The following is a 27348-nucleotide window of genomic DNA, read 5'->3' as shown; positions in this document are numbered from 1 at the left end:
TTCTTCTTTTCCTTCTTTTGGGACAGCATACACATCAACAGCTGTGAAATTTTCTTTATTTAATTTTAATCGCACTACTGATATTCTTTCCAGTATATATAATGAGTTCTTTTTGCTTTAATTGATTTATGGATCCAAATCATTACACCAGCTTTTGCATTTATTTGTTTGTCCACTCCACTATATATGATATTGTAGTTAGCTGTTTCTTTTGTTCTTTTTTGTTTCTGTAAGAACTGCAATTTCTATATTTTCGTCATTTAAAATTTTATCTAATTCTTCTTCTTTATGTGCTATGCTTCTAATGTTCCATGTAGTATATTTCACCACGCTTTTCTTTTTCCAAAGTTTCTTAACCTTTTTCAGTTTGCAGTCATTTCCCATGTTTTCTGTCCGGTTTGGATTTCATTGAGACTTGAAAGTTTCATGTGTTTCCCTATGTCAAGTGACTAGCATGACGATAGATATCCTAGTGGTGGGCTGCCACCTTAAGACAACTAGGCTTGCCTTTTTTTAGTAGATAGTGGAAACTACAGTTTGAGAGGAAAGAGTCACCCCCTCGCCCTTGAATTGCTGTAATAGCACTGGGGGGGGGGTAAGAAGAAAATAGAGTAGAGGGAAAGAAGAGTAGAAGACCAGTCTCCAGATATGATATACCAAGTATATATTGTACGAAGTAAGATCAGGTCGAGCTTGGGTATCTCGGGTTTGTCATGCCCGTACTCACCAATGTGAGCCCCTGAGAAACCAGTTATTCTTGTCTATTTTAACTAGTTTTCTAATTTCTCTGGTTAATCTATTATATTCATTTCTGTTATAGCTCTGTTTTAGTTTCATAGTTTTCCTTTGATCACTTAACCTTTTTACTTCATTCGAGATCCAATCCTTTTTACTTTCTCTTTCTGTGTAACTATTGTATTTTCTGCCAATTTTAATATTGTTTCCTTTAATTTGCACCAATGTTCTTCGATGTTTATATTCTGTTTTGGTAGTTCCTTCAGGTTTTTATCTAGTTCTTGTTGATATTTTCTTAGAATATTGTTGTCTTGTAGTTTTTTTTTTTTTACATTCAGTCTCTTTTTGACTAAAAGCGCTTTCAGATTTTAACTTTATTCTTAGGTTTGCTAATACTAGCTTATGGTCTGATCCACATTCTGCAAAAAAGGATCTGCAATTTAGGATACTTGATTTCCATCTTTGGTTTACAATAATATAGTCTATCATATTCTTGGTTTGTCTGTCTGGTGATATCCATGTCCATTTTCTTTGAGAGTTTTAGTTGTTTAAGGAGAGTGTTGGTTACTGTTAGTCTATTATTTGAGCAGAAGTTTAGCAGTCTTTTGCCATGTTCATTGCTTTCTCCATACCCGAACTTTCTGATTACTCTTGGCCAGGTATCCCAGTCTTTGCCTACTTTTGTGTTTAAGTCCCCCATTACAATTAGGAGATCTTGACTTGATGTCTGCTGTACTGCTTTTTGCAAATCTATATAGAACTCCTCAATATCTTCTTCTGATGATGTCGAAGTTGGTGAGTATACTTGAATAATAGTCAGTGATCCGGTTGATGTTTTAAAACTTGCTTTAATTATCCTAGGTGAGAGAGGATTGTAAGACAATAGAGAGTTTTGAGCCTTTGATTTTAATATAAGTGCTACTCCCTCTTGGTGTTTGTTGTCCTCCCTACCTTTTGTACGGTCCATAGTGGAATTCTCTTTTCCAGTCCACCTGGTTTCGCAGAGTCCAATCACTTCCCATCGGTAGTTGTTTAATTCATGCAATAGTATTTCCAATGCTCCTTCCTGGTGAAGAGTTCTTACATTCCATGTTCCTATGCTTGTTATGTTTTTCCTGTCTATTAGGCGATGTTTTGTTCCACTAGCTAACGAACCATACAACCCACCATCACCACTAGTATTTTCACAGATAATCACAAACATTAATGCCCACGGCAGGATTCGAACCTGGGAAGCAGATATGCTAACCAGTTCGGCATAATATGTTGAAAGCAGGTACTTATCGTTATTATTAACCATACCCTTTTCTGCAGATTTTTCCAAAGTATTTCTCTGTGTCTGTGATTCATTTTATGCTCTACTGCTTAGTACTACATGTCTGGTGCTTGATGGAGAACACACACACGCACGCATGCTCGCACGCACACACACACACACACACACAAATGTTTATGGTTTCCAGTCAAAGAAATTACTACTACTTCTTTATATTAGCTGCCTTCTTTAACGACTCAAAAAAATGCCTTTACTTCTTTCTGTTTTAAAATTTGTCCATATCACTATTTGAAATTGTTTCCCATTCAAGAAGTTGATATTCATCTTTAACGTCACTCTAGTTATTCCTTTTCATCAGTCATAGTGCTTGAATAAATTGTCTTATTTAAAAAGATCTCTCATGTTCTTAATCTCAACAGTGTCAGTTATATTGACATGTATTTCTCTAATTCTTTTCTAGCTCCACTTCTTTTCCATTTATACTTATGCTTATAGTGCCCATCTTCAATTTTTCTGAGGTTAAGTTTATTTTCACATAGCCGACTTTTCTTTTGTTCACCTCATTTCCTTGACAAAAAGAATGGGAACCTCTATATCTGGGCATTGTCTCAGTAAGCGTGGTATTTGATCATTTTACCAAATGTATAGATAGTTTTAACCAATAATAGAATACAATTTAGTTGGCTCATGATTACAGGTAAAATCTAAAATTTGTATTTCAGGTTTCACCTATATTCATTATAGTTAATGAAGCAAAGCCAATATTTTTAGGATTCTATTATGGATGTACATGGCACTGTAATAGAAGAATATTTCTTTTCAGGAGGGGGGGGGGAGTATTCTAAATTTTGTTGATGCTTATGGAAGAACAAATACAACATCAAAAAATTGAAGATAGGAAGAATCAGCATAAGAGGCATCAGTGGAAAAGAAGCTTGCAGAAAAACTACAGAAGTACAAAACTAAGATAATTGGTGTCACTTAGATGAAGAAGACTAAAACAGGAAATCTGATCCTGCTGAATAATAAATATAGCAGGCCTGTACAACATACGGCCCACAATGCTATTTATTTTCACTCATCTGCCTGATTGAATTATTTAATCATACTGGAGAATATGAAATTAGACTATTTTTTACTAGCGTTGAATTAAATTTTTACTAAGACTCTGCATGTTTACTTTCATACGATTAACGTCACAATCATGTTTCTTTCAACTAGACAATAAATTGCATTTGGAGTTATTCCCACTGTAGTGTTTAATAACAAATTATTACAATTGCTTCGAGGTTTTATTAATGCTAGTGTTGCTGCGGGGAAATTCAAAGTTACATCTCCGTGATAACTACTTGATGTCTACAAACGAGAACAAATCGTATTACACAAAGTTGGCCGTGCCTTGACTGGCTTTGGCAGTGCTGCATTATTGTGAGTTTTTCATCATTAGTTTTTTGTAATTAATATTGTCAATCTCGACACAATGAGCTTAAGTAAAAAGCGTTCGGAACATTGAGCATTTAGCCCTAAGTGGACAAACAAATATTTTTTTTTTAAGTTGTTTAAGGACAAAATAGTGTACATTGTTTGCAGGGAATCTATCGCTGTGCCGAAAAATTACAATCTGAGACGTCATTTTGAATTGAAATATCCTACCCTTGGCAAGTTGGATGCAAGTGAAAAGCAAATAAAAGCAGCAAAGTTATTGAAGTCGTTAGTGGTGAGCAACAAGCCTTTAAAAAAGTGACATCTGCAAATAAAGTTGCCACAAAGGTAAGCTTAAAAATAATTAGTGAGGGAGAGTTGATAAAAAAAGTGTCTGATGATTGCCATTTCCGAATTGTGTCCTGATAAGAAAAAATTTTGAAAATATCAGTTTGTCCCGTATGACTGTTCAGCACAGGGTAGCTGATATTGCCGAGGATTTTAAAGATAATCTGCAAAAATCGGCTAGTGAATTTGTCTATTATTCGCTTGCTATGGATGAATGTACTGACGTGAAAGATACTGCACAGCTTTTAATATATGTAAGAGGCATTGATAAGAATTTTGAGATGACAGAGGAGCTTGCTGGTTTGTGTTCAATGAAAGGAAGAACAACAGGTAAGGAGATTGCAGAAAATGTAAAGATGTGTGTAACTGAAAAACTATCCTTAAATTTCAAGAATTTAGTAGCAGTTTGCACTGATGGTGCCCCATCTGTGTGTGGAAAAAATGTTGGTGCTGTAACATTTATTGAACAGTATGCAGGTAAACCATTGACAAAATTTCACTGCCTAATTCATCAGCAGGTGTTACAAAGGTTTTGCAGTTTGATCATGTGATTAAAGTAGTATTTGCTCTGGTCAACTATACTCGAGCTCTGGGCTTGAAACACAGAATGTTTCAGGCATTTCTAGAAGAAAATGATGCCGAGTACAGGGATCTACCATACCACACTGATGTACGTTGGTTGAGCAGCAGTGAAGTTTTGTCACGATTTGTATCTCTAAAAAATGAGCTAGTTGAATTTTTGTAATCTCAAGAAGATATGGAAAAATTCTCAGAAATAATGGATGAAGAATGGAATCAAGATTTAATTTTCTTGTGTGACATTTTGTGTCACTTGAATGACCTTAACTTACAGCTTCAAGGAAAAAAGAAGTTTGTTTTTCATTTAATGTCTCTTATAAAAGCATTCAAAATGAAATTATTAAGTTTGTTTGAAAATCAACTTGCTAATGGGGATATGTCACATTTCTTAACTTGTCGACAGAATATTCCATCAGAATATCATTCAATAGTGGTGGAAAATATAAGAAGCACATATCACTTCTAAGTGAGGAGTTTCAGAAAAGAATGCCATCGAGTAATGAAGACGAAGTCCACATAAAAGTGATTGAGGATCCATTTTCTGTCGAAGCAGGAAATTTACCTGTCGAACTCCAGATGGAAGTTATTGATCTCCAGTGTTCTGAAAACTATCGGGTCAAGCATAGGGAGAGTACTTTACAAGAGTTTTATTCTATTCTGGATCAGGATAAATTTAAAAGTTTGTTGGATACTGCCTACCAGGTATTTTTCTGTATGTTTGGGAGCACATATACTTGTGAACAAACATTTTCAGTCATGAGCTTGAACAAAACCAAACAGCAGTCATCTTTAAGTGATATCAATTTAGAGGCCATATTAAGAACGGTCACTTCAAACATGACACCAAACTTGGATAAAATAGTGGCAACAAAGAAATGCTATGTGTCACATTGTGACATTCTGAATGTCACAATGTGACATTCAATCACTGATATTTCACTGAGAATAAGTGTGATATTCTCAGTGAAATTATTAGTAAACTTTGTGTTTATGTTTAAGTGGTTTTTATTGAGAAATTTTGCAGCTACATCTGTTTGTAAATAATTTTGATTATAATTTTAATTGTAACTCTCTAAAAAATTTAAATGTGCATATTAATTAGTATTTACTGTAGACCTACTAACAAATTTACTTAAGTAAATTTGTTAGTAGCAGACTAGTGGACTAGTTTGCTGCAGTGGACTAGTCTATGATTCTAGGTCCGAAGTGATCTGGCCCTTGGTCAGGTGGTCCAAGTTGGTTTAGGGCCTCAAAGACAATCAAGTTGTGCAGGCCTGAAATATAGGATCTTATATTCACGCATTAGTTATCATAGAAAAGGAGTAGCAATAGTATTCAACACCATGCATAAAGATAAAATTCTTTATTCGCAGGTAATTTTAAGTGAAGTTATGTTTACAAATTTTCACATGAATTGGACAGTGAAATTTGTATGTGCCTTTAGTTCCACAGAAGGTTCTGCTGAGGAAGAAGGGGTGGATTTTTTTTTTTTTTTTACTTGATATTGTTAGCATTCAAGAACGTGCGAGATATGATCTAAGGTGGTGTGGTCACTTACACTGAATGGGAGAGAAAAGGATAGCAAGCATATGTTTGATGGCAGGGAAAAGACTCAAAGAAAGACTAACCTAGATAAATTGATGCAGTCAGAAGGCAGAAATATAAGATTTGACAATATTGGAGTGCTGACAAGTAATGAATTAATTTGGAAGAAACTTGTTCATAGGCGATTAGTAATAATGTAAACTTAGTCATGTAATACTACTGTCCTAGGACCCTGTACACCCCATGATTGCACATATCAAGAAATTGATGATAATGGTGTATCATATCTTCCTAAAGTAGTTAAAAAAAAAAATTGCTGCAATCTATAAACTTTTCATGATTTTATTACTAAATTACAAGACTGTTTTGGGGCCATTTGTGCATTGTCAAACTACTACAAAATAAAATAGCCTAACTACTATTAGTATAACTTCTCTATTTGTCTGAAAAGTTCCCCATGACTTTAACCAGTTTTACACATACCTTAGTTGTATTTTCATTTGCAAGTGCCCTTATATTATTTAAGGCTTATGTTGATTTGCAGGTTAGGAACTTTTTTTTATGAATTTTTCTTTTCATGGACCACTTCTTTCTGGTACTGTTATTAAGATCTGACTAATTGATATACACACATGTGCACGCACACACACAACTCCATGAAAATGGTCTAAATACTCTACTGTCATTCAAAAAATATAATCAGTACTACTTTCTCTTACAATATACATGTTGCACAACACCTACTTCAATCAGTTAAGTTTCAAAAATCAAATCTTATGGAAAATTAACATTCTGTGATTCTAGAATGAAATTTTTGGGAATGTTTTTTGGCATGATAGATCCCTGAGAAATAGACCATTTAAGCTTCTGAATTCAGCACTTAAGGAAAAGTATGTTGTATTGGGGGTTGCTTAAGTCAAAGCTAGATAACTAGAAAGAGACCTCCACATATCCTGTAAGGGATGTAGGGAACCTGGCTAAGGCTTTTCATCTGATACCAATCCTCACCTTCATGTAGTAGAGGATGTTATTAGGTATCTACCTGAATGAATCAATAAATGACAATAGGCTACAGTACGGAACTTAGCTGACCAGATTATGTTCTGTATTGACTTAAACTATAAACAGAAAAGATGATGCAACATCATAAAATGTCATGCTAGCTGTAACAACATCCATTTAAAAATGGCCCTTGTTGTTTTTACGTCAGAGCAACTGTGAAGAGTCAGCTACTAGAACAAACTCAACCTCAGCAGAAAGGAAAATAAGTGCCATCATTGTGTGGAGGATTAAGAAGTACAACTATATAACTAACAGAAGAATTGGAGAAGTACCTTCTCAAAATAACTGATTTTACCTAAACAAACAAGACTAAAACAGGTGAGATATTGCTAAATAATTATAAAATGCTGTATTCATTCATTTGAGATCAGGGAAAAAAAAAGGAACAGCTATAGTATTCAACACTAAACACGAACTTCTTGTTTAGTGTTGTTTAGTCAACATAAACTTCTTGAATAGTAGGCAATTTCAAGTAGAATAATGGGAGCAAATTTAAAAATTAAAAAAAAAAAAAATGGAATAATGAGACTGATTTTTGCATATAGTTTAATGGAAGGAGGTACTAGGAAAGAAGTAGAGGAGTTTTATGAGTTAATTTAAAGGAAAATGGACATAAAGGAAAAGCTGGATCCTGTTGGAAACCTAAACAACACAGTAAGTTAAAATAAATCTTAGGTGCATACAGAAATGCGATAATAAAAAAAAAACAATCTGGAGAGAAGTACAGAGTTAATAACAATGCTAAGTATCTCCAGGATTTCTGTTTAGACCATGAACTAGAATTACTAACACAAACATAATGTTTCAACATAAAGCTTCTATAGTTCAGTTGGTATTGATGACACGTTTTGGAAAATATTGTGTTCCAGTCCCATCTTTTGAATGGCTTTTTAGTTAAAATGGGTTAGCCAGTTTCATATGAAGATGCAAGTTTTTCTTACATAAACTTGGATTTTTCATCTGCAAAACAAACTGGCCAGAAAAACACCATATTAATAGGCATATTACACTGGCTCCATAGCTTTAGCTCTATCCTGTGTGTTAGATTTTCTGATATATAAGGTAGAGGCACAGCTCCTTATGTTATTTCCTATTCTGCCTTTTAGTTCTTTAACAAAATTAGTGACTCCTGTATGTCTTGTACTTTCTGATATGTCAAAGAATTTCTCTGTTTCTCTACTGCTGAAGAAAACTGTCAGTTATAAATGAAAATAAGTTACATATCCAGTTTTTAGTGTTCACATTGAGCCTCATTTTAGTTAATTTTAAATACTACAGTTGCTCTTCCATTTCTGTGATCATTATGGTTTGAGTTAGTTTGTTTGGCTGGATTATATAGGCCAAATCAACTAAGGTTAACTAACATGTTAATCAGATGTATTCTTTTAGCCAGATTGTTCATGTTTTGCAATGAAAAACCCTAATTAACTGGTTATACATACTTCTGTATGAGACCAGCTATATGGGTATATGCCTCAGAGATGGGATTTGAACCAAGGTTTTTCAAACCAGAGAGCAAATGTCACCTCAGAATTTACTACAGAAGTGTCTCGTCTCTAAACAGTTACAAAATAATTTATTCAGTAAAATCTTTGAATAAATTATTCCTCTTTGTTTGTATCATTATCTTTGTTAATGGGGAAAATGTTGCAGTCTTTCCCATTAATGCTTTATATCTTCAACACAATGTACTTAGCAGTAATAGTTGAGATGTTCCAGTAGCTGAATTTTCACTGCCTGCCTTTGGTTTCTTGATTTAAAAAAAAAAAATAAAAAAGGATGCTGTATACTCAACCAAGGAACACCTGTGCAGCATGATTTTTGAATATCTTGTAACATCATAATTCACTGTTGATTTCAACCACTCAGAAGAATAGATTTTTGTGGTCAGCTGCCATATTTTCAACCTATTCTCATTCATGTTAAAATGAGTATGTGGATGCTTATTAATAAAGTGCACTCTGAGAAATTAAAGACTGATCATTGTATCAGAAGCTAGTTAGTTTTCTTTTCTTCTTCTTCTTCATAGTTTTCTTCAGTTCTCTCATATACAAAACACTGCCCTTCCAAAATTCATTATGCTGCTTTAGTTTGGGATGAAGTTTGTTTTGCACTTAAAAATTAGCTTTTGTTCAGCTTTTTGGTCTCTAAGCCAAAAGTGGACTGATTAATGCTGCCTTGAAATACTAGTTATTTTAATTATATTTTATTAAAATAAAAATGTAATGTTATGTACATGTGCGTGCATGCACACACACACACACACACACACACACACACACCCCTGGTAAAGGAGAAAAGAACACATTGATAGCCTTTCCTTAATTCAGTGACACTGATATGATTTCTTAACATTGCTACATGCTGTGTTAATATATTTACTAACCCGTACTAAAATTTCTGATTTTCCTTTCAAATGTTTTTTATCTACAACTCTTGATTTATGAAGCTTGACATTTTTTAGACTTGATCATTAATTTATATTTAAATATCGTTTATATTTTTTCAGCTGCAGGAAGAACAGTTCAGAGAGGCGATGACAATTCACCCATTCAGCGTTGGGATTTAGCTCACTGCCTCTGGCTGGTTGGTAAGTTATTGATAAACAACTGACCTAAGTGTTGATTCTGATGATAGCAACAGAAAATTTATCCATAGCCAGGGTGACTGACTATGGACACTTTACTTTCATTTGAAAAAAGAGAGATAGACTTAACTTGGGAGATGGCTAAGCATGTGGCATTTTCAGTAAAGAAGGGAGGTATGTATGTATGTATGAAATTACAAAGCTGGTAATTATGAAAAATTTGGCGGGCAACTTGGAACATTGTTATGACCAAGAATTGAAATAAATATCTGAAGAACGAATCCTTTTTGATCCTCAGACAGTTATTCTGGAGTGGAATGAAATTTTTTGTAAATATATTTTATGCTGCTGCAAAAACTGATGATCTATCTTTGAGGATTTAATCCAGAGGAGTGTTTTTTTTTATTTATTTTTTCCTCCCTTAAATTCTTGCTGTTTGGAGCAAAAAATTTTACTCTTGGAAAATAATACATGCTCTGTCTGAAAAATGCGCACGCACGCACACACACACACAGTGCTTATATCTTCTCTGTAAATAAAAATTTTCTTTTATTTTCATTTTGCATTTCAATAAAATTTAAATTATCAATGTTTTGTTACTTGTTCATAGTAACAAGAAATAAATTTGCGTGATATTTTTTTCACTATAATAATTTCTTAAATTAATCCTGAATAGTCAATAAATAAATATATATAAATTTATATGAGTGTGTGTGTGTGTGTGTTTTTCAGATGGAGCGTTATTTTCTAGAAATTGAATTTTTTGCTCTGATCCAGAAATATATCTTCAGTGGAACAAGTAAACTGTTCCAATCTAGAGAGGTAAAAAAATTCTATCCAGGATTATTAATTCATGAAATTAGAAAGAAAAAAAAAAAGTTCCTTTTGAATTATTCCAAGAGGAGCATTTTATTTTGGTTCAAAACTATTTCATGGTTTTGAACCAAAATACATTATGGCCCTGAACCAAAATAGGTTATGGCCTTAAACTAAAGTAAGGATGCTGATAGTGCATGGGATATAACCATCAGATTTAAAGAAAGTAGTCTCAGACAGAATCACTATAACTAAAACCATCTTTCTATTGGAAGAGGAAGATGATGTTGGCTGAGAAAGAAAACCAAACCAAGCACTTGCCTCAGAATAAGGTATTCATTAACCTTTCCTCTCAAGCCCTTACCCAAGACAAGTAAATTATTCTTTCCAAAGATTTTAGCTTTGCCTTAGCTCTGAACAGCATCCTGGAGGTTGACATCTTTCCTGATATAAGAAATGCTTAAGAATACTGCCAAGAAACTTGGCAGATGCTACTCATATTCAAACAGTACTCATTTTGCATAATGGAAAACCGCCTTCCTTCAATAACTCCTTCCTTCAGTTACTGACATAAAAAGGGCCAGATTCTTGGTCTTAAACTGGCACTTTTCTAAAACTTGTCTTTCAAACAACTCCACGAATAAACTAGCCAGAATGGGAAAAGCAATAAGTCCATAGTTACATCTTTCTGCTGTTCACAGTGTCTATCACTGTTGCTAAAATGATGCACTCAAGCAAAAAAAAAATTGCTGTTTAGGCAGTGCTTGAATAGGCTGATGGTATATCTGTTCCTGTAAAAAATGTAAGGTATCTCTTATAGACATTAATGAGCAAGCTAACAATATCAAAGCTTGCTAGAAGGTTAGCCGGGTTTAATATTAATCCATTCTTTTCTCAATATAATGTAAGGAATTCTTTACAAAGGACTCTGCTTATCGTATATGTTTATCAAGGCTACTAACCTTGATAAATATTTTGAAAGATTAGACATAGGCAAGGTACCCTGGCACCCACAATGGGACACAGAGAAGAGCCAACCTTGTGCACTTTAAAAGCACCATTAATTTTTATTACTACTGGATGTTTGGAAATTAGACAGTCAGTAATTTATTTGGGTTTGGTCATTAAGTAAATTTTGATTAAATTACTTAATTTAATCAAAATTTTTGATAAAACATATTGGTGTCTATGATACTGTAAGTTACCTTTGTCTATTCCGAGTACAATGGTGTCATTATTGAAACAAATATTCCAAAGGGCTGTTATATGTCAAGATGAACCGAATTCAATAGAATACATGGAATTCAACTTGGATAGTCTTTGGAAAACGCCACGAAGCACTCAAAGGAAATATCCCAATCTGCCTTAAAAGAAAAATATCCAATAGTTATATATTTCTAGTCATAACATGGTAGTGAAATGTGGACCTTGACTAAAAAATTGACCAGCAGGTTGAGGATTACCCAGAGGAAAATGGAAAAATCATTACTTGATATTACTATTCTAGATAGAAATCATAACACCGGGATCAGAGCACAGACTAGGGTTAAAGACATTAAAGCATCCAGATGGCAACGGGCAGATCATATTGCAAGAAGTAATACTCAAACATCGACAAAGTTGATATCTGAGTGGTATCCCAGAGATGGAAAGAGAGCTACAGGAAGACCAAAGAGATGATGGCAGGATAGGATTAAAGAGATGACTGGAACTCAGTGGCATAGAAAAGGTCAGAATAGAACTGAATGGAGGACTTTGGGGAAATCCTTCATCCAACAGTGGATATAAAATTGTTGAAGATGATCGTGTGCTGAAGCTGGTTGTTAAGCTGACAATGGCAATAAACTGTAGAGTGGCACGCACTTCAATTCACAATGGTTAGTAACATTTGAACAATAAGCTTGTATGACAGAGAATCCAGTTTTTGCGATAATCTCTCCACTTACAATTTTACAGGAATACTATTTTTCAACAAAGATCTGCTTAATTTTGCCTGAGCTATCACTTCTTAAATTAATGACATTCCCATGTTCGACGTCAAAGATTTCATATTTCTAGAATTGTTGTGAACCTAATAAGATCATTATCCTAAGAAGAAGTGACCCAGGCAAAATTAAGCAGATGCTTGCTGATAATGGAATTTGTTAATACTTTTGGTTGTGGGAGGAGGGGGAAGAATCTTACAAAGGAAGAAACTGCTGCTTTTTTTTTTAAGTCAGTTCTTAAAAATTTACCAACACACCCCTGTTTTATATGTATTGATAAAACATGTGTGAATTATAACAATGTAGGCAGTGGGTCCTTTGTTTGAATTCATCATCATGCTTTTCAAGGATTTAGGCCTTGAAATGACTTCTAAGGCCTGTTCTGGCCTTAGAAGTTATCATTGAATCTCTTTAGAAGCTGTCCTGGTTTTCTTTTTCCTAATGGTTTGTAATTTAAGCAGTGATTCTTAACCCGGGGATGGGATAGGGCAGAAAATTTATAGAACATTTCTAGTTTTTAAAATTTTGAAATCTCTTAAAATAATTATTTTTTGCTCTTTATTTTAAAGAGCAAAAAGGCAATTCTCTGAAGTTTTAAACAATACTAGTATGAATGCATAGAACTTAACATTGTTAAGTGCTGCTTGAGTGCAATTACTTTTTGAAACTTTCAGTGCTGTAATACTGATTTGTTATTTCTTAAAATTTAGCCCTTATAAAAGGAGCAAACAAAGAACATTATTTGATTACACAAATAAAAATACACCTGGTAGTTCAAAAAGAATATGTGATAGTGATAATTCCATGGATGATGTAAACACTTGTGAAACAGAAAATAATGCCAGTCATAAGTGTAAAAAAAATAAGTAAAAGTAAGCAAAGGAAATAAATCATTAGTCAAAGCTTCGTTTATAACTGCTTTGCAACAGCATTCATAATGAAATTAACTCCGAATAGACTCCTGCATGCAGATAGCAACACAATTGAAGCAAGAATAGACAAATTAGTAGAATGTTCAACAACAGAGGTCTCATTAAAATACATTTAAATAAAGTTGATTCTATTGTCTGATTTTTTTTGTCATTATAATCAGTAAGTAAACCCACTATTTAAAAAAGAAAAAGTTTAATTATTATTATGTTACTACAAACTTAGGAGGCTGCGAAAATATTTTAGGATACTTAGGGAGCCGCGACTTCTAAAAGGCGAAGAACCACTGATTTAAGGCTTGTTTTGGTAATCTTTCTTATTGGAAGTTTTTTCACGTGGTTAGACTATAAATTATATATTTAGTTCAACCCTTTATCCAAGCCTAAGCAAACAAAGTTTGCACCTATATCTTCAGGACTGGGTCAACTTGTGGCAAAGGTGGTATAAGTTCTCATCACTTGAATTAGTCTACCATAATGCAAAGTACATCTCCTTGCAGACATGTATAATTCTATGCATTAAGGGAAAGGCCACTACCCAGAGCAGTTTCAACCTTTATTGACGTCTCATCAGTGGGAGCCAGACGTGGTGATACCAAGGTGGAAGTAATGGAGAAGTCATATTTACCGATACGAATTGCCACAAGGTGTCATACTTTATTATTAAATTACTCTGGAATAGAGAAAGATGTTGGAAGTTTTTTCACTTGGTTAGACTATAAATTATATATTTAGTTTAATCCTTTATCCAAGTGTAAGCAAACAAATTTAACTATAGCACACTTAACTACTATTTAACAAGATTAAACTAAATCATCATCGTCATCAAATTCCTGCCATGTACCCACAAGGGGTGTACAGGATATGATAGTACTACATGAAAAATTTACATCATTACTAACTTTAGGAAGTTATTCTACAATTTTCCTCCAAATCAGTCTGTTACTTGTCAAGACTCCAACATTATCAGATCTTATATTTCTATCGTCTAGGGCACTTTGTACCGTATCAATCCTCCTATATCTTGGTCTTCCTCTGGGTCGTTTTCCTGCCAACCTGGCAGAGAACACTTGTTTTGCTAATCTTTCATCATCCATTCTGTTTAAGTGACCATACCACCTAAGATTAGCTCTGCTAACGCATTCCTGGATGTTGACAATGTCAAGTTCTTTCCTAATATCCTCATTTTTAATATGATATTGCCATTGATGCCATCTGTTCACGCCTATAATCTTTCTCAGGATTCTCATATCTGCAGTCTCTAGTCTTTGGTCAAGTGTTTTACTTCTGACCCAACTCTCAGATCCATAAGTTAAAGCTGGTTTGAACACTGTCTTGTATACAGCTAATTTAGTGTTCCGACTAATTTCTCTCTTATTCTAATAAATTTAGTTTAATCCTTTATCCAAGTGTGAGCAAACAAAGCTTGCACCTGAAAGTATCTTCAGGACTGGAGTAAGGTGGTACAACACCGGGCAACTCGTTGCAAAGGTGGAGCAAGCTAACATCACTCCTATCTCAGTCTCTCCCATAATGCAAAAGACATCTCCTTGCGGATATGTATAATGTTATGCATTAACGGAAGGGCCACTATCCAGACTAGTTTCGACCTTTATTGAGTGGTAGCGAAGCCCAAGTGGAGATAACAGGCAAAAGCATTAGCAAGGTCATCTCTACCTATAGGAGTTGCCAAATGGAGTGCTACCTTTTTATTAAATTACTCTGGATTTAGAGAAAGATGTTGAAAGTTTATTTTTCACTTGGTTAGACTATAATAAATTTAGTTTAATCCTTTATCCAAGTGTGAGCAAACAAAGTTTGCGTGTGAAAGTATCTTCAGGACTGGGGTAAGGTGGTACAGCACCGGGAAACTCGTTGCAAAGGTGGTAGGAGTGATGTTTGCTTGCTCCACCTTTGCAACGAGTTGCCTGGTGTTGTACCACCTTACCCCAGTCCTGAAGATACTTTCAGACGCAAACTTTGTTTGCTCACACTTGGATAAAGGATTAAACTAAATTTATTATAGTCTAACCAAGTGAAAAATAAACTTTCTCTCTTATTCCATATGAGTTTATTTAATTGACTTCCTACCATACCAGCTTTGTTGATTCTGTTGTCTATTTCTATATTTAATTTACCATCTTCACTAAAAATCGTGCCTAAGTAGCTGAAATGTTTTACTTGTTCCACAGGTTCTCTATTCACAACACAGTTGACATTTTCAGTGATTCTACCTATTTTCATTGTCTTTGTCTTTTTATTGCTGACATTCATACCATATCTATTACAACAGTTATTCAATTTAATCAGAGAATCTTGCAGATTTGTAGCGGATTTATTTAGAAGTATAACATCATCCACATAAAGCAAAGAGCTGACATCAACATCTCCAATTTTGATATCATGTTTAATACCACTTTCCTTCATAATGTGATCCATATAGATAATGAATAACACAGGGGATAATGTACATCCTTGTCTCACACCAGATTTAACATTAAACCATCTTCCTGTACTTCAATTCTAGCAGCTGACTTACAACTCAAATAAAGACTAAGTATTGCTTGATATAATGCCCCATTGACACCATATAACTGTAGCATATTGAATAGCTTCTCTCTTGGCACCTTGTCATATGCCTTTTCCAAATCGACAAAACTTAAATACAGATCTTTGTTATATTCCCATGATTTCTCCACTATTTGTCGTAAAATGAAGATCTGATCCTGACAGCATCTATTTGACCTGAATCCAACTTGTTCTTCGCCCAGCTTTTCTTCCACAATTCTTCTCAACGTTTCTCAAGTATAATTGCATATATCTTACCAGGAACACTCAGTAGGGATATACCTCTGTAATTCTCACATTCAGTTTTATTTCTCTTTTAATATATGGGTACTATGAGAGCTCTACTCCAATCATCGGGAATTCGTCCCTCTGTCCAGGCATTCTGAACTATGCAGTGCAGCCACTGTAAGACTCTTATACCACCATACTTCAGCATTTCTGATCGAATATCATCTACTCCTGCTGCCTTTCCACATTTCAAGCCTTCGATGGCTTTTTCTACTTCAAGTATGGATATGTATTCCTGACTGCATTCCTGGGTAGTGTTTTTTATCACTGTGCTGTCATCACTGCTTGTTTCATTTAGCAGTTTTTCAAAGTAATTACTCCATACTTCAAGGATATCTTTTTTCTCCCATTTTCATGTCACCTTTGTCATCTCTTACTTCTTTTACAGCACTCTTTCCTCCATTCCTAAGCTTCTTCAACAATATATTTTGTCACCTTCTTGATATTTATTTTCTATGTTCTTGCCAAAGTCATCCCATGACTTTTGTTTAGCTAGTTTTACACAGTGTTTAGCATTCTTGCATTTGTCTCTATATTCTCTAAGAGCAGAAGCTGACTTATTTGCCAGGAACTTTTGATATGCTTTCTTCTTTTCCTTCACTGCCTCTTTAACTTCCTGTGTCTATCATGGAGTTCTGATTTTTCTATCCTTGAAGACAACTTCACCATATGCCTCTCTAGCTGAATCAATCAGGGTTTTCTTCAAGGTTTGGTTCCTGTTCTCAAACTCTTTCATTATTTCTTCAATAATCTTTGTGTATTTTAATCTATAATTCACATCTGAGAGCTGTTCAGCTTTTATTCACTTTAAAACTATCTTACATGTTATTCTGTTCAATATGAAATTCAATTTTATCCTGCTCAAGACTAAATAGTGATCACTTCCAATTTCAAATCCTCTGTATACTCTGGAGTCCTGCACCAGGGAGAAAACATCACTCTCAACAATAACATAGTCAATGAGACTTTTCTTATTCCTTGCCTCTTCTCTCCATGTGAATTTGTGCACATTTTTATGTTGGAACATGGTGTTAGTAATAACCAATCCATGTCCTGAGCAGAAATCCAACAGATATTTGCCATTATTATTAGCTTTGCTCTGTATTCCAAATTTTCCTAAAATATTTTTGTATGTCTCACAATCATTTCCTACTCAGCTATTTAGATCCCCAACAAGGACCAACTTTTCCTTTTTCATTGGGTTAGTTGCTTTTTCAAAAAATTCCTCCACTTCTACCTTAGTAGAACCTTCTGTGGGATCATAGACACAAATAAGTCTCATTGTCCAGTGTCCTATTCTCACCCCTCTATGTGGGGCACCTGTTCATGGTGGAGGGGACCTTACAGTGAAGGTGCTGGCCCTTTTCATTCTTCCTCTTTTTCTTTGCTTTTCTTCCCGTATTCTTTGCTCTACTTCTTCTGAATCTTTTTCACTATCCTTTTTCAGACCACCATCACTGGGATCCAATGCCCTGCTGCCGTGTTTGCCGTGCGGTACTTCCAATGGACATCCGGAAAGGGGGATCCTGGTAGTCTTGCACTACTTTGGCCCTTGCTTCAGCAAGACGAGTGTTTCTGGATGGCCCAGCCAGGATCAATCAGCTAGTGGGCTTGCCTGCAAGGGTCAACGGTGTGTTGCAGTAAGTCTCTCACCTCTCACACCATGGTCCGGGGTCATGATCCTAGATCTGCTGCAGTGCCGGTATAGCATCCAGGGTAGCCCTGGCGTTCCACTCCTGAGCGCAGTCTTTGCTTGCTCGGTAGTGGGCATCCATGTTGGGCTTCGTGGTGGGTGGAGAGCTCTGGCGCCGAATTAAAAATTCCTTAAATATGAATTCTTCATCCTCAAATGTTTCAGGGACCCTAACAAAGTCCCAACCAAGGACTGATAATATAGACACAGCATATGGAAACAGAAGTAAGAAACAAAAGATATCGGATACTAACATAAATGTACCAACCTTTTTAATCATTCATGCAACAGGTGAAAAACCAATTGGGAAAATGTCACCCTTCTTTATCCAAAAAGGTTTAGATGGACTGGCAGGACCTCCCAAAACTGTCAAGAAATTGCATTCTGGTGATATCCTCGTGGAAACAATGTGCAAACAACATTCCGAGAAACTACTGAGAGCAACGACAATGGGTGGAATACAAATTGCAGTAACACCTCACAGAACACTCAATTCCAGTAGAGGAGTGATATTAGAATGAGATCTCCTTGAGGTTCCTGATGAGGAGATATGTTCAGAGCTTAAAGATCAAGGAGTGACGAATCTGAAGCGCATTCTGATATGCAGGGATGGTTGCCTGGTCTCAACCAAGAACATCATCCTTTACTTTTGATACACCTAGTCCTCCGACATCTGTAAAAGCAGGGTATCTCAGCTGTCCTGTTAGAATGTACATCCCTAGTCCGCTAAGATGCTTTAAATGTCAAAGATATGGACCTGCCCAAACTGCCTGTTGTGGTTCTACTACCTGTGCCCGATGTGGTAGTAAAGAACATGAAAATAAATCTTGCTGTGAAAAAAAAGCTAAATGTGTCAACTGTCAGGGAGATCATCCAGCATACTCTTGTGCATGTCAGAAATGGAAAGATGAAAAAGAGATACAAAAAATTAAAACAGAACAAAACATAATATATCAGGATGCAAAAAGAAAGCTAGCCACCATTACACCTGTTCTACAATCCTCTTATGCTGAAAAAGTAACAACTAAAAAAGTGCCAACAGCAACACAAACATATATCTATTCCACCAATTGATAATTTCACCATATCTGAACTTTACGATCGCAAGTGCTTCTCTGTTGAGCGCATTAATCACAAGACCTATGGGCTTACTCGAGAGACTACTTCAAAAATGGTCCCATTCAATGAAAACTCATCTGTCAAAAAAATTATGGTGGAGACTTTACTCAAAGATAAACCACCAGACACTCGCACAGAAAAAACGGATACCTCGATACCCACTGAAAGCAAAGTAAGCATACCAACTAACCCTAACACATTTGATGTTTTGAACACTCTACCAGAGGAAGAGATGGACACTGGCCGTCCATACTTCCCTAAAACAGTGGATAAATATAAATCTGACAAAGGTAAGCCCTCAACCTCTTGAAAACCAGACAAGTCAATAAAATTCAAACAATAGGAAAATTTTACAATTGAACTGTCGTGGGATCCGCCAGAATATTGACGATATCAAGATGTTGTTGCAGAAACACAAACCTTTCTGTTTCTGTCTACAGGAAACTTACTTAAGACCCAATGAGGGCGGTACTTTTAGGAATTTCCCTGTTGTACATAATAAGGATAGAACTGGAGATGGTCCTGCCCATGGAGGAGTAGCTATCCTAGTGGGCAGTCATACTCCTTTCCATCAGGTCCAACTTAATACTTCTCTGGAAGCGGTAGTGATTTGCTTCTCTGTTGGATTCCTTATTACAGTATGTTCAATTTATTTACCACCAAATGCTGAGTTAAATGAAGTTGATCTTGATAACCTTATCTCGCAACTGCCTGAACCCATACTTTTGATGGGTGACTTTAACAGTCACAATACTCTATGGGGTAGTGCCAACACTAATAGACGAGGTCGAATCATTGAAAAAATTCTTGATGATAATAACCTTTCCCTTCTAAATAATAAACTCGATACTTTCTTCCATATGCCTACCCACTCATATTCTGCAATTGATCTTATAATCTGTTCCCCTTCCATTCTTCCACTGCTCATGTGGGACGTTGAAGAGAACATATATGGAAGTGATCACTTTCCTGTTCTCTGTACAATGTCTTCACAGGAACCATGTTCACCCACATGGATACCTATATGGAAAACAGACCAGGCTGACTGGAACACTTTCTCTCATCTTGCAAAATTTAATACTGATGCCATCAGTCAAACACCTATCAATGAAGCTGTAAAATATATAACAGAATGCATTGTCCAGGCAGCAACAACCTCCATCCCAAAAACATCATCTCTATTTCCAGTCTATCCAAAGCCTTGGTGGAACCCAGAATGTCAGGCAGCCAAAAAAGATCAACATGGAGCATATTTCGTAGATACCCCACCACATCAAATTTAATAACTTTCAAGCGTGCTCAAGCCAAAGCACGTTTTGTAAGACGTCAGAGTCAAAAACAATCATGGATCCAATTTACTACATGACCAGTTCAGAAATATTGTATGGGATAAAATCCGGAAAATGAAAGGCAGATATAGTACACATTGTTTGTCCACCTTAGACTATAAAGGAAGTTTTCTTGCTGATCCCAAAGCTATTGCAGATACTTTGAGAGAAACGGTTGCTAAAATCTCAGCAACAGCTTCATATTCTCTGGAATTTTTAATACTGAAAGAGCAGCAAGAGAAACAAAGGCTTAATTTTTCTACCAACATTTTTCAGCCATTTGTCAAGGAGGAACTAAAAAGAGCTCTCCTACAATCTCACCTGATGACATCCGTTATGAAATGATAAAACATCTACCATCATCTTCTATGGATCTTCTTCTCTTATTATACAATAGAATACTTGCAGAAGAAGAGTTTCCAAATTCTTGGCATAAGTCAGTTGTCATTGATATTCCAAAACCAGGAAAAGATCCAACACAAGCAAATAATTATCGACCCATTGCTCTGACCAGCTGTCTTTGTAAGATACTAGAGAAAATGGTTAATGCCAGATTTCTCTGGCATTTAGAAAGCTTTCCAGTACACAATGTGGTTTCCATAGACATTGATCGCCTTTAGACCATTTAGTTCGGTTAGAAACTTGTATAAGAGATGCATTTCTGAAACGAGAACATCTTGTCTCGGTTTTTTTTTGAGATGGAAAAAGCTTATGACACAACCTGGAGATATGGCATATTAAAAGACCTCTATAACCTAGGTCTCAAAGGACACCTCCCTATATTTATTAAAAACTTTCTGTCCAGGCGAACTTTCCAAGTCAGAGTGGGAAGTACACTATCTCGACCATATCTTCAAGAACAAGGTGTTCCCCAAGGTTCTGTCTTAAGTGTAACCCTTTTTGCTATTAAAATCAACTCAATCGTTGAACAGCTTCCTCCCACTGTAGACAATGCTCTATATGTTGATGACTTCACAATATACTGTCACTCATGTAACATGAGGATAATTGAAAGACGACTTCAGCAAGCAATTGATCATGTCTCTCTGTGGGCTCTTAATAATGGGTTTAGGTTTTCTACAGAAAAAAAGTGTCTGTGTACACTTCTGTCGAAAACGCACTCATTAACCAGATCCTGAACTAAGAATGGGACCTACTGTTATTCCAGTAACTACAGAAACCAAGTTCTTGGGACTCATTTTTGACAGAAAACTCACATTTCTAGCACACATTCATCAACTAAGAGAAAAGTGCAAAAGAACTTTGAACCTCCTTCGCACTCTATCCTCTACTGGGTGGGGTGCTGATCGAGCTTCATTGCTCCATCTTTATTGTGCACTTATACGTTCAAAGCTGGATTATGGGTCCCAAGTCTATGGTTCGGCAAGACAGAGTAACCTATGATGGTTGGATTCTATCCATCATCAGGTATACGGATAGCTACTGGTGCCTTTCGCACCTAACCCACTCTAAGTCTTCTATGTAGAAGCAAATGAACCGGCTCTATCACTTCGACGGAAACAGTCGTCTCTTAATTACGCCCTAAAAATAAAATCTCTCCCAGATCACCCTACATGGAATAGTATCTTTTCTCTGCATTGGGAAGCTCAATATCACACACATCAAACTGCTATACATCCTTTTGGTATGCATATTAAAGAAACTGTGCAAAGCTGATAGTATAAATGTTGACAACATTAGCTACACTAAACATAACATCATTCCTCCATGGCAGGTTTGCACACCATCTGCAACCTCTCACTTTGTCAGCTACAGAAATCTGTGTGCTTTGTTTAATGCACACAGAGCAGCACATGTTGATTTCTTACTCATATATACTGCTGGTTCAAGAACTAACACCTCCGTTGGCTGTGCTGCTGTGTTTCCTGACATTATTATCTCAAATCAGATCCCACCAGACTGCAGTAATTATACAGCAGAGTTACATGCCATTCAGCTTGCACTTGTGCATATAAAAGAAAACTGCTACCAAAAGTGTATAATTTATACAGACTCATTGAGCTCTTTACAGGCTATCTCCTCTCCTATGTATAATCCTCATCCAGTACTCTATGAAGGGCTACACCTGCTTCACGAAATGAAAATCCTTAATTTCGATGTTCAGTTCTGCAGGATTTCCAGCCACATCGGAATCAAAGGATATGAAGCTGCAGATGCAGCTGCTAAATCAGCCCATACCTTCTCCACATACTATTTGGCAGTTCCATATACAGACTACAGACAACCCATAAGATCAAAGCTAATTGCTTAGTGGGAGTTAACATGGCAAGAAACATCAACAAACAAATTATATAACATTAAACCTGAAATTAAACACGGGCATTCTAGTCAACGTACAAAGAGAAGGGAGGAGGTTATCCTTGCTAGGCTCCGCATAGTTCACAGTCACCTTAAGCATTCTCATTTACTGAGAGCTGATGACCCTCCCATATGTGAAAAATGCAACACACATCTCACTATTCATCATATTCTGATAGATTGTCAAAAATTTACACGAGAGAGGAATGAAATTTTCACCTATTTAACCAAGCCATATACACTCAGGGAAATGCTAGCAGACTCAGGCAAATTGCATGATGTTAATTTTTTAGAAAGAATTAATTTGTACAAACACATTTGACCATAAATTTGTTTATATGTAAATACTTTTTTTTTTTGCTTAACTTAACTTTTATACATATATATTCATTAGGTTAAATCTGACTAATTATGTATTACCATGGGCCTTGATCTTGTATATTTGTATCATCCTGCTGTAATTTTGTTAATATATAAATACCATAATCCTAAACTTAAATTTTATGCATCAATGCTGTATAATAATTCCTTTCTGACTCTTTAAGTATTAGTATAATAATGTTTGTTGCAATCTTACTAGCTGTAGACACTGCTTTCCTTGACTTGTTTTGTATATACATATGTTAACCTATAGTTATCTATTTATGTACTGCTGAAACCGTTGCAGTAATTTTGTTTATATGTAGATACTGCATCACTTAACATACATTTTGTGTATGCATCTTATTTACTACTTAATTTTTTCGAATAATCATGTAGTGCTATAGGACATCTTATCTATTTGTGTACTTTCTAGTAATTCTGTTTATATGTATTCTAAATTCTGTTTCTACTGCATTGCTAAATTTAATTTTCATCCATGCATATTGTATAATAATCCCTTTTTGCCTATTTTTGTACTGCTATAAAGGCATCTATTATAATTTTACATATATGTAAATACTGCATTCCTTGGCTTAGTGTTTCATATATTATGTATTAACTTATATTGTTAGCTATTTTTGCACTACTGTAATAACCTCTGACCCTGTGTGTTGCTGCGCCCTCTGCAGCAGTTCTGTTTACCTAGAGATGCTGCTTTGTGAAACTAGATTCTTGTACAGACATATTGTTTACAATTCTGTAAATGCTAATGTTGTAACCTTTAGTATGGCACAGTATGACCTTTGTAGTTTTTGTGCCAAATAAACTATAAACCAACCAACCAACCCATTCTCATATTTGCCCACATTACTCTACCTGAGACTGCCTGCCATTCAAGAAGATTAGCCTCATATTTTGTGTTGAATACTATGGCTACAACTTCTTTTCCTTGATTGTCATTGCCTGAATATAACATTTATATTTATTGCTCAGAAAGATCTTGCCAGTTTTTGTCTTTTTTGTTTCAGTCACCCCTATTATATGGATCTGGTACTTATTTAATTCCTCAGCTGACTCCATTTCTTTGCCATTCAGGCTTCTTACGTTGATAGTATCGATCTTTAACCCTGGTGATGTTGAGTTCAGATTTTGTGTTTTCAGATTTGTTCCAGTAGCTGACTTTTCGCTGTTTGCCCTGGTTCCCTGCCGAAAACAACGGGGGCCTTGTTTAACCGGGCGTGCCCCAGCCGGCATGAAATTTTGTCATGTTGTAGCATCATTTTGTATTTTGGTTTAACCAATAAGAACACAATTTGGTCTGCTAAATCCCAAATTGCCAGCCCATCCTCATTCGTTCAGTATCCAGGTAGATACCCAACAGGGTGCACCACCAGAAGGTGAGGATTGGACATTAGGTCAGAAGCCCTGGTTGATTTTCCACATTCCTTTAAAGGCTATGTGGAGGTCTCCTCTCAGTTATGCAGCTTTGATCCTTAAGCACCCCGATTAAACTAAATATATAATTTATTGTCTAACCAAGTGAAAAAACTTCCAACATCTTTCTCTAATCCGAAGTAATTTAATAATAAGGTGTGACACCTTGTGGCAACTCGTATAGGTAATGACTTCTCTATTACTTCCACCTTGGTATCACCACCACTGGGTCTGGCTCCCAGTGATGAGACCTCAGTAAAGGTCGAAACCGGTCTGGGTAGTGACCCTTCCCTTAATGCATAGCATTATATATGTCTGCAAGTGATGAGAACTTATATCACCTTTACCACGAGTTGCCCCAGTCCTGAAGATACTTCAGGCACAAACTTTGTTTGCTTACACTTGGATAAAGGATTCAACTAAATATATATTATAATTTATGGTAATCTTTCTGTTTTCATTCTTTCAACGTGTTCCATCCATTTATGTTTATATTTTTTAATTTTTTTCTATTACTGATTCCTGGTTTAATTCTTTAAAAATTCCCTCATTTCTTTTGAAGTAGAGTATATTTTGCAGTTTTTCTCATAAACTTAATTTTAGCTATTTTTAATCTTCGTTTGTCTTTTTGTTTTAATATCCAGATTTCACTTCTATACAATAGGACTAGTAGGGCCATTGTATTGTATACGTTAGTCGTGTTTGTTTTTGAACTAGGTTAGGTTTAAATATAGAGTTCATTACGCCTATTATTTTTAAATATTTTGCAATTTTTAGGTTTATATCTTTTTTATTTTCATATGTAATCATATATCCTAGGTAGTTAAATGAATTCTCCTGATCTAAAATCTTGTTATCTATTACTATTTTAGTTATTATTGGATGTTGTCCTTTAAAGGCCATCGTTTTTGATTTTTCTATTGATATTATCATTCCATAATCTTTGGCTATTTCATTTAAATGAAATGTAAAATATCTTTCTGTAAGTTATCAATTGAATTTGTAATTATTATATAGTCATCAGCAAAAAGGAAAGTGTTTAAGTTCACAGTAGGAGAAAGTTTAATACCTTCATGGAAATTTTTATTCCATTTTATTATTATTATTTCATTTAGATAAATATTAAAAACAGTTGCTGAAAGGGGCCATCCCTGTCAGACTCCTTGGTTTATCTCTCGGATATGATAGTTCATAATTTAATCTTATTTGTTTATTTTCATATATACTTATGATAGGTTTTAGAATATTATTTGGTATTTGTCATTCTTTTAATATGTTGAATAAAATACTTTTAACTTTATCAAATACTTTTTCAAAGTCAATAAATGTAATATGTGCTTCTAAATTGCATACTCTTCTTTTCTCTATTATTAATTTTAGGCAAAAGCCTGGGTCTATACATGATTTGTTGAGTTTGAATTTAAAAATTTCATTTGATGTATATGAGTGTAAATGTATACAATGATGAATGCATATAATTTAAGGGGAAGTAGGAGTCAGTGGTGCAAGAATTTGCCAGAAATGTGTGACAATTAGGCAGATTCAGTATTTCATACTCCTCAATCTGAAAATGAGATGATGTGGCAAGCAGTGATGCAAGCCAAGAAGAATGCAAACAAGAATAAAGGTGTTAGAATGTAAGATGATGATAGCATTGTGAAAGAGGTGAGAGATTGTATGAAAAGGAGATTAAAGGAAATAAGTGTAAAAGAAATGTTTACACTGTTGGAAATACTGAGCCTTTGAAGTACTGTGAGTTAGAGACTAGAAAAGTGCTTGGAAAATAGGAGGGAAGGAGACAAAACATGAAAAAGGAAAAGAAGGATCAAAAAAACAAAAATGAATTAAAAAAATGAATATAATCATATACAACATTTTCATTATTAGAGATGTAGTGGACAAGCAAGCAATGAAAGCATGTGTTTTCCAGCATGAAGATTGGTGTGACTGAAGCAGTATATAAGCAAGTAGAAGGAGTGTAGGATACAGTTGTATTCGGTCAGAACAAATTATTTAAGAGGAGAAAAAGTATGGTATGAGAGAAGAGGGGAAAGAGTTTTTTTGAGCAAAATGAAAAAGAAGAACGAAAGAGTAAAGATTGTCATGTATTGCCATGGTATGACAGGAGTGAGTTGAGGAAGAAAGCTGCAATTGCAAATGAGTAGCACATAGATTGTGTAGGAGAAATGGTGTGCAGTTTGTAGATTGTTGACTTAAGTAGTAGAAATTATGAATGTAATTACATAGAGAGAAAATGATAGCATGTTAGGGATGATCCCAGGTAATGGAGAACTGTAGGGTTTGTGAAGAAAGAAGTGTTGTAGAAATGAGGGGGGGATTCATGATTTAACTCATCAGTCAGATAGTCAGTAGTCATGTGTATACACTAATGCCAGATGCATTGTAATAAAAGCAAGGCATTCTTAGCATTGTGATGAAACTAAAAATCATGGGCATTAGTGAGATCTTACTGACAGAAGAAGATATTGTTACAGGAATAGAATGCAGTGAGTTCAGTTTATTCAGGAAGGCGAGCAAGAAGGATGGGGAAAGTGCTACTAATAGGTTTCAGGCTGTTTGGTGTGAAATAGAAGTTAACAGGAACAATATTCATTTGGGTTCTGTTATGCTAAGATCATCTGAAGGGAATTGTGAACTGCCTATCAGATAAATATTAGCATATCAGCATATTCATATCAGATAAATCTTATGAATATATGTCATTGTGTGTTACTTTAACTAAGGGAATTTAGACTGAAGGACAGAGAAAGCATATAAAATGAGGTGAAATGAATTTATAGTATTACTCAGGCAAAACTACCTCAATCAACACATGATACAAGGGGCTTGCAATCAGGAACCTTGAACCTAGTAATAGTATCTGAGAATCCAGCTCTATGCGAGTTGACTATTATGCTTCCGATTGGTGAGAGTGATCGTGTAATTTTGACT

The 27348-nt window shown here is 35.3% G+C and overlaps 1 protein-coding gene across 2 annotated transcripts in view; it reads left to right on the top strand.

The window, feature by feature from the left end:
- The window catches only part of LOC150093236 (activating molecule in BECN1-regulated autophagy protein 1-like), a 327434-nt gene that overhangs the window by 211474 nt on the left and 88612 nt on the right, over positions 1-27348 (top strand). For both annotated transcript variants that reach the window (XM_090413653.1, XM_090413652.1), the window contains exon 11: positions 9477-9557. In XM_090413653.1, coding sequence (XP_090269779.1) covers positions 9477-9557 — 81 coding nt within the window. The remainder of the gene's footprint in view (positions 1-9476; positions 9558-27348) is intronic.

Source organism: Typopeltis vanoorti, chromosome 24, assembly GCF_054136105.1.
Source record: "Typopeltis vanoorti isolate ZY-2024b chromosome 24, IOZ_Tvanoo_1.0, whole genome shotgun sequence".
Lineage (NCBI taxonomy): Eukaryota > Metazoa > Arthropoda > Arachnida > Uropygi > Thelyphonidae > Typopeltis > Typopeltis vanoorti.
Note: the sequence above shows the minus strand (reverse complement) of the source record. Positions and strands in the feature narration are given on the sequence as shown.